Here is a 9,206-nt window from a genome sequence, read left to right on the forward strand (position 1 = left end):
GCAGCACCGGCCCATGAGTATAAACATGCGCATTTAGAAGGCAGTTGTCGGTTACCCACTATGGCCTCTGACTTTCCCAGCCATGGGCATCAAAGGGGGTTACAGTACCAGGCATGAATTCCCTCCTATTTAACAGGTCTCAGATAGACTCAAAGACATTGATTATCCCCCATAGAAGTCATGCCACTATTGCAGATTTAGGCACATCTTGCCTGGCAAGTTGATATTATAGCAGAATGCCTAAGTTTTAATTATATGGTTGATAAGTTTTGTCAAGAATATATATACGCAGAGCACCAACACCCAGATCAAGATCTAGAACATTTCTGTCATCTAAGAATGTTCTCTCAATGCAGCATCCTACTTAAAACCCTGCTTTCCCTAGAAGCAGCCTCTGTGCTGACTTCTGTCACTCTAGAAGGGTAAGAGTGGTTTTTGTTTGAAAATACTAGGTAATACATTTTCTTGAGCACTTCCCTACACTGTGCTCAAAGTAGGACTAGGTAGGTGGAAGGAAGCTCAGAGGCCCATGGGGCAGATGGGTGTAACAGGTCATTCAAGTACAGTGTTCTGAGTTGTGGAGGGCAGGAGGGCAATGGTGTCCTGGGACATAGCACTTAGGAGACTGTTGATGTGGGAGATGGTTGTTGTCTTGGGACACTCACTGGCAATATGAGAGGACATTTTGACTGTCACATGACATTGTGACAAGGCATTCTTCTCTCACAAGACTTTCTTCAGGTAGAGGCCCAGGCTGTTGCTAAACATCCTACAGTGCCTGAGGCAAGCCCCACAACAGAGAATTTCTCTGGCCCCAAACACCATGGTGGATCTCTTAGTCCTCCTTTGAATGATAGGTAGTGCGATTGCAGCCTCAGCAAGCTATTGTGATCCTGTCCGATATCTGCAGGAGCCAAGGAAGGGCTTAGACTAACTAAAATGACATTTAAAAAAAAACTAGCTTTTTTATAAATGAGATACTGAAGATTTTAAATTAATAGCTGTACGTTAGCACAGAACAATTGTTTAGAGCAGCTTACTTAAGATAATATATTTTTTCTCCCTAAAGTTAAAATGCCTTTAAATATGAATAGGAACAGTTTCTGTTTGTAGTTAGAGTTTGTGTTACACCCTGCCTTTCAGAATTAAACAGAGATTAAAACAACACGTTTTTGTTTTTCCTCTGAAGCAGAAATACCTTTAGACCCATTTTTGCAACTTGTCCTATTGAAAATGGATGTTCCTGCTGTCCATTAAGAGTGCAAATGCACCATAATAAGTGCATTAGTGGGCAGTCTTGTTTTAGAATTTGCTGATTAATCCATCACAAATGGGCGCTTACAACGGACAAAATTGATTTAAAAGCAAGACAAAGAATAAAAGCCTTTTCTTGTGCTTTTTATAACATTCTTTCAGGCAACGTGAGCTGGTTGAGAGAGTGCTTGGACAACCGAGTGGGTGTGAATGGCCTGGACAAAGCTGGAAGCACAGCCCTCTACTGGGCCTGCCACGGGGGCCACAAAGGTACTGCATCTCACTAGTTACACATTTCTGTGCTGTTCAAAATTGCCTTCACCTAAGGGAGCACGCTTTCTTAAAATGATAAAGGCAATGCTTCAAATCCTTCCGAGCATCCGCCAAAAGCTGTGTTTCTGGAAATTACGGAGCAGTGGGTGGGATGTGGCTGGTGAGCCCCACTGTGCAGACGTCTTGGAAGGCTGGGAACTTCCTTTCCTCTCTCAGGCTTTAGAATGTACCAGAAAACATCAGTGACAAAGTAACAAACCCACGGTTACATGCCACACAGGGAAGGCATAGTTGACTCCTGTAGCTTTCCCTAGCTATGCTTGGGCCCTACATTTTAAGTTTAATGCAAGATTTAGAAGTTACATGATGACTTAAGTCTGCAGTTCTTTTGCCATCAGTAATAATGGCAGGTTGAGTTCTGTGTATTTCAGTGCGGCTCAAACCTCATCGCCCACTCTTTTTTGCCAACTGAGCAAAAAGGTACCTCTTTTGTGAGGTACCTTTTAGGTTTTTTTCTGTAATATAAAATTTGAGAAACTTATAAGACTTTTCTAGAACATTCTTCTAATAAGTCTTGCCTTTTGCTATTGTGATATGTGCTTTTACAAAGTTTGCTATTTCTGTCTTAATAAACTCCCTTTTCCGTTTGAATTGCAGACATAGTGGAGGTTCTGTTTACTCAGCCGAATGTGGAGCTGAACCAGCAGGTGAGGCTGCTTACCATGGGGAACGCATTTAGCACACCCCCCTCTTTCTCTCTGACACAGTACAGCTTGTGCTTGTATACAGTAGTTTAGTTGAACATGATGAGACCTCTCCTGTATCGTTGAGTATGCGAACATAAATCTCACACCTTCCCCCCTAGTGTGGGGCCCTACCATTTGGCAGAGGCTATGGGCACTCTCCTGGCTGAAGTCACCACCCTTCATTCTACTCCCTGGGCAGTGAGGTGGGTAAAAGGAGCTGAGTGAAGGACCTTACTGTTCAGTTGACAGGTTTTCACCCGAATGTCACTTGTCACCTTCACTCGTAGCATTGTGCACAAGCTGGGGAACTCTGGCGATTCTACTGCTGTTAGTGGGACATCTGCCAGTAAATGGTCCAGGTGTTCTAACGATGTTGTATAAATCCATTTGGCCTCATTCTTCCCTAGTGCCTCTAGGAGTCTTCATTTCCTGACTGTTTCTGGGTCTCTGTTCATTTCCTGCCAAGGAGGCCTCCCTCTGAAAAGCCTGTGCCTCAGCCTGACTCCCTGAATGAGATTGCTCCTCTGTTCCTGACAGAGCAGCTCTTCTCATTGCTCGTTCCCCTTTCCTTTGGAATTCCATGTGATTCTGGAGCTTTTCTCTTAGTTTAGAGCCACATGGATCAAACACATCACTGTCTTCGTCCAGTCCACTTTGTGTTTTTATAACACTGTTTTCTCTCTTTTTCACCGTAGAACAAGCTGGGAGACACAGCTCTGCATGCAGCTGCCTGGAAGGGTTATGCAGACATTGTCCAGTTGCTACTGGCAAAAGGTAAAGTTTTTATTGAATTTACCTGATCTTTCCCTGCCTTGAAAAATAGCTCCAAATGAAACAGGCCATTTGAAGTAGCAGGAATACTAAGTCTGCATTCATTGAAGCTGGAGTTTTAACCTCTACTCTGTCTATCGTACATCAACACTGTAATTGAGATGAAGTTATTGGGAGTACATTTATGGTATATTTTACTGTGAATTAAGACCTTGATAATTTTACAAATACAAATGAATTACTTTTAGAAGGAACTTGCTGTGCATATCTGTAGGACTGAAGGATTCTAGGAGGGAGGGTGTTTAGGACATCATGTCCTGGGAAAGTTGGAATAAAGTTGGTGAGGCTCCTGCTTGCTTTGAGAGCCTGAATAGAAATGATGTTGAGGCTAGCTGCTCCTGGCCACGCCAAGCCAGTGCTGAGGTGAGAAGGAGGGTTGCTGTGATCCCAGCTCCTGCTTCTGTGCGACTCAGAGCAAACAGCTAACTCAGGGACTGCACGCCCATTTATTCACTTGTCCCATGAATATTAACCACTCTTCCAGAGGGTTGGTAAGGTGTGTTGCTCAGGGGCTGGTCCAGATGGCAACACTGTGGAACCTTTCTTCAAGCCACAAATTACAGATGCTATCTCGAGGAATCTTTGGGGGCAGTGTTGTGGAATTTATGGGCAAGGGTGTTTTGGGTTTAAGTGAGATGATGATGGAAACCCCTGGTCTGAAAGGATTTTTTAGAGGTCATCCTGAAGACTGTGTTGTCTAATGTGGTAGCTGTGAGCTGTGTGCTCCTGAGCCACCCTTAATGTTGTGTTGTCAGAGTGGTCCCAAGCACTCATGGTACTGCATGCACTGCAGGGATGCTATGATAGAAGGTCCATGCTTGTAGAGCCTTCATGGACGACAGGTGGACAGCAGCCTTCAGTACCACTTCTAGTGAGCCTTTTAAACCCGTGAACAAGTGGTTCGGGGATGCTGCTCATTACACCATTAGAAATGATGGAAATCAGAAAGAACTGATTTCTGTCCATAAAGCTGCGATGACATAAGTTTTGGAACGTCTAGAAAATGCAATACCTATAAATGTAAGGTGCATCGAGCTTGTGCACGCTCCAAGAAAAACCTACCGTTATTAGAATACTGTTAAGTTCAAAATGGAATTCTAAGGCTGACGAGGTGGCTGAGCTGGAAAGTGCCTGCCACCAGCTAAGGACTTGAGTTCACTCCCTGGGACCAGAACGGGGGGAAGGAGAACGCCAGCTCTGGGCTTCCGTGTGCAGGTGCCCACACATGTACATACAAAGTAAATATATGGAATTAGCTTTGTGCACATGAGCCTGTTCGTGCAGATCATCGGCAAACATCAGAGGGATAGCTCGGGCCCTCTGTGAGAGTAGTCACCTATGAAGAGCTTAGTTCAGAGGAGTAAATCAGCACTGTTGAGTACACTTCTGTATTTTTCGTTCTTCAACAATGCAATTGTCTCCATGGATTCTGGTAATTTTCAGCACAAAGACGGAAAAGGAAATGAATGGAAGAGGGCTTATAGGGACAATGAATTGGGGAACAATGAATTGCCTATGAGCTTTATTGTTTTGCCATTCTGCTGATTTGCATATGAATGCACCTGCAGATATAAAATATTAAACCCCTGACATTCAACCCAGTGGAGTTTTCTAAAGGTCCTCGTGAACTGAAGTAGAGGCAAAGGGTGTGCTGGATGGAAGCCCCAAAGCCTCCTGCTGGGGTCCACATAACCCGTGGGGCAATGGTTATGGCTGCGTTTTAGGATTTACCCAGGACCTGGTATGGCCTCATTGAAAAGTCTATGTGCAATCCCTTGGAGCCTGGAAAGGAAGGGAAGCTTTCACGGAACAGCAGGCTCGCTGATGAAACATGCCGATCACATTAATTCCGGGCCAGAATTGTTCTCTGGGTAGCTTTGTCACAGAGGATTGGCTGCCTCGTTCCAGTCTTCAGAGACACATGATTTTGATTACCTTGTCTTGTGTTGGAAAGGTGCAAGGACAGACTTGAGAAACAATGAGAAGAAGCTGGCCTTGGACATGGCCACCAATGCTGCCTGTGCCTCACTCCTGAAAAAGAAGCAGGGAACAGGTATTTGTTTTAAGTCACTCTCTTGTTGTGCTTATGACCGAGACTTAGCGTCTTTCTATTGCAAAAGTGTTTGTTTGTTTGTTTATGGGGCTGGAGAGATGGATCAGCAGTTAAGAACATTGGCAATTCTTCCAAAGATACCGAGTTCGATTCTCAGCAACCACATATGGCTCACAGTCATCTGTAATGGGATCTGATGCCATCTTCTAGTGTGTAGGCAAACATTCAGATAGAGCACCACATACATAAAGTAAATAAATCTTAAAAATTAAAAAAATTTTTAAAAAAGATTTATATATTTTATGTATGTCTTAGTTAGGATTTCTATTGCTTTGAAGATACACCATGACCAAGACAACTGTTACAAGGAAAACATTTAATTGAGGGGCCTCACTTACAGTTTCAGAGGTTCAATCTATTATTATCATGGTGAGGAGCATGGTGGCATGCAGGCAGACGTGGTACTGGAGGAGTGCTGAGAGTCCTACATCTTGCAGGCAACAGGAAGATGACTGAGACACTGGGCAATATCCTGAGCACAGAAAACCTACCTCAAAGCCTAACCCCCACAGTGACAATTCCAACAAAGCCACACCTCTTTTTTTTTTTTCTTTTCTTTTATTCTTCTTTTTTTTTTTTTTTGAGTCATGAGTTTACATAGCCCAGAACAATGGATTCTCCTGCTTTCCAAATCTGGGATTATAGGTATGTCCTACTGCACAAATATTTAGATCATCAACTCTTTTGGTTTTATGGGACAGGGTTTCTTTGTGTAGGCTTGGATGTCTTGGAGCTCACTCTGTAGCCCAGGCTGGCCTCCAACGCATAGAGCTCTTCCTGCCTCTGGCTCCTGAGTGCTGGGATTAAAAAAGCCACACCTCTTAATAGTGCCACTCCCTATGAGATTATGGAGCCAGTTACATTCCAATTACTACAATGTATATGGGAGTTTCATCTGTATTTATGACTGCACACCCGAAGATGGGATCGGATTCTATTACAGATGGTTGTGAGCTGCCGTGTGAGTGCTGGGAATTGAAATCAGGGCCTCTGGAAGAGCAGCCAGTGCTCTTAACTGCTGAGCCATCTCTCCAGCCCTCCAGATGATTTTATTATTCCCCCTTGATGAATGATTGTGAATTTGGAAGGTGTATTATTGATCTCAATCAGATCTAAAGTAGAATAATAGTGTCAGTAAACAGTTTTGAAGACAGCATCTTTCATGGTATGTTTCTTTTGTTCTTTTCTAATGGATGTGCTTTCCACCCGCACATCGTGCATGGCCGCTGTTTGTGGCTGAAGGCAGATGCAGCTGAAATTCCAGTTCACCACCCCACGGTTGCACTATGCTTTAGATTTAACGAAGGAAGCAATAAGCTGTGATTGAAATCACTCCAGTCATTGCCAAAGATTTTGGAATCTGTTCACAGTTTGTAGATAGTTTTTAAAGTTTAAAGATGAGGGGTAAATTCTTTTTGTTTGTATTTTTCTTTCTTTCTTTTTTTTTTTTTTTTTGATTTTTCGAGACAGGGTTTCTCCATAGCTTTTTGGTTCCTGTCCTGGAACTAGCTCTTCTAGACCAGGCTGGACTCGAACTCACAGAGATCCGCCTGCCTCTGCCTCCCAAGTGCTGGGATTAAAGGCGTGCGCCACTACCACTTATTCCCATTAATGTTTGGACCCCGTGGAAACTAATCCCTCCCTCAGGTGTCCATCACCCTGAGAAGCAGCATTGTGGTACATTACTCTGTACCATACCCGGCTCCTAACAGAAGCATCAACAGAAGCACTCCTTAGCCCCCGCCTTGCCCATTAGAAATTGTCAGCATCCTTCCTCTCTGAATTCAGGGCTTAAGAGAACCTCCCAAACTATCCTCCTTGCCCATTGCCAAGTCCCATCATAAGCCTGCCCACAAACCTGTCTCCCCCTTTGTATTGCCTTCCCCTTCAGTTCACACACAGTGAAAACCAGCCTGGAGTTTGGTGTTTTAACCATGAGTTAAACTGGTGTTTCTTTAAAGACATTTGTTTATTTATGTGGGCTCTAGAGGGAATGACAAAGTGTTTGGCACCTTAGCTGGTAGGTGCCTAAATACAGATTTGGGGGAAGCCATATTAGCATCTGTGTGGACCAGAAACTAGAAAGCATATTCGTTGTTGGGTGGGCAGCTTTTGCTTGAGGTCAGCCTCCTGGTCCTTGGTGTCTAGGTGGGTTAGAAGGGAGGGCTGTGGCCTTTCTCCTTCTCTGACACTGACTTCCTATTGCTATACTAGTATCTTCAGAGAGATTTCACTGAGGTGTAAGGTTTCATAGGCACTGAAGGTTCTCATTCTGTCCCTTGAGCTTGGTCCTGACGAACCAGCTATCGTTCTAACTTGGTAAGGTTCGATGCCCATCCTTCCTTACCCTCTCCAGACTCGGAGCAAGTCATATTGCCAGTGTAACCTGGCTAGTGAGAGTGTGTGATCTGGATGCCCTGCAGCAATTAAACTCTAACGGAATGTGTGGTTTTGAGTTTTCTTTTTCCTCTCTGGAACTCTGTTAGTGTAAGAATTTGACACGACAGCATTAGATTACTGGTCTTCCTTTTGACCCCTGTTCAAGATTGCTTTAGCGTTAGATGGGGTCCAGCTCTTTTATTGATTTTTTTCTTTTTCTTTTCTTCTTTTTTTTTTTTTTTTTTTTAAATTTCAGTCTCTTGCTTCTTTGTATACTTAATTTTTCAGAAATCAAACTCAGGCCTCTGTGGTTTTGCTTTCCTTTCTTCCTCATTTGCTTTCATTTTTCCTTCTTTCTGGCTTCTGCGTTCAGGTAAGGCACAGACTATGGACTAACTGAGGCCCCATGTGGCGTGGCTGCCAGTGTGATCCATGTTGGCCATAGTGCACGAGGCTGGTTGCTTTGTGCTGGAATCAGACAGTTGGTCCCCCCACCAGGTGGCTCATTCCATCAAAGGACTTGGCAGCCTCTGCAGTAGCTTCATAGGCTGAAAAACAATGGTGGGAAGGGTCTCAGGCACCCCATAATCCTTGGGTCATGGGCAAATATCAAGTTTTGGATTGTCCAAAGCACTGAAAGTGAAGAAAATTCTGAACCATCTGTAATTTGTTTGCCTTTTTCCTGCCTTCTCTTTAGATGGGGTGCGAACGTCAAGCAATGCCGAGGACTACCTTGATGATGAAGACTCAGACTGATTCCTCCTGGAGCTGCTTTGATGCCTAAACTTCTTTTGCTTTGCCATTCCAAAACCTTGGTTGTTTTGCCGGAAGAGTATTGCTAACCATTCTTTTAAAGCCTGTCTGAATGTGGCATTGTTGGCCCTGCCCATCTGTGATGGGACAGCGTGGTGTGGGCGATTCTCACCTGTGGCTGGCCAATAAGAAATGGGATACTCCGCTGTATAAAATGCATATATGTTCACCAGTATAGAACAAGAAAAGATTATTTCTATTTATCAAGCTAAAGGAATTTAATAATTTTTTTCTTTAAAAAAAATCAGGATATTTTTTAAGTTCTTTACCTCAAGGGACAAGATGTTTTGAGTGGGTTTTTCAAGGGGGAAAATGCTTATTAAAACAATAGACCAAACTCTCAATAGAATATCGTCAGCTCTTCTGACAAAAATAAACGTTTAAAGAGACTTTATTATTTGTTTTTGTGCTATCACTCATCGCTGTTGAATAAAGCTTTTATACTCAGGTAAGAACTGATTTTATCTTACTTTTAGGTTGTATTTTATATTGGTCGGCACCAAAGAGTCATAGTACTTGTGTTTTACAGCTTCCCATGTCTGCTTTATTTAACACAGTAATCAATTGCATGTCTTAGAAAAGATCAAATTTTAATAGTTATGAAATACTCAGAATTGTGTTCAAGTTAATACGTAGAATGGAGAAACTCAGTAACCTCAATTCAGTCTGATTAAAGTGTGGAAGATTAAAAAAAATCTTGATTTCTGTCAGGTGGTGGCACACGCCTTTAATCCCAGTACTGGAGAGGCAGAGGCAAGCAGATCTCTCTGAGTTTGAGGGCAGCCTGGTCTATAGAA

General features: G+C 43.2%; 1 protein-coding gene across 1 annotated transcript in view; it reads left to right on the plus strand.

Moving 5' to 3' along the window:
• Positions 1-8,803, plus strand: part of Ostf1 (osteoclast stimulating factor 1) — a 49,544-nt gene extending 40,741 nt beyond the window's left edge. The window contains exons 6-10 of the mRNA XM_057777608.1: positions 1,417-1,524; positions 2,185-2,234; positions 2,969-3,047; positions 5,059-5,157; positions 8,294-8,803. Of these exons, the coding sequence (XP_057633591.1) occupies positions 1,417-1,524; positions 2,185-2,234; positions 2,969-3,047; positions 5,059-5,157; positions 8,294-8,352 (395 nt within the window). The 3' untranslated portion in view covers positions 8,353-8,803. The remainder of the gene's footprint in view (positions 1-1,416; positions 1,525-2,184; positions 2,235-2,968; positions 3,048-5,058; positions 5,158-8,293) is intronic.
• Positions 8,804-9,206: the final 403 nt, after the last annotated feature.

Source organism: Chionomys nivalis, chromosome 8, assembly GCF_950005125.1.
Source record: "Chionomys nivalis chromosome 8, mChiNiv1.1, whole genome shotgun sequence".
Taxonomy (NCBI): domain Eukaryota; kingdom Metazoa; phylum Chordata; class Mammalia; order Rodentia; family Cricetidae; genus Chionomys; species Chionomys nivalis.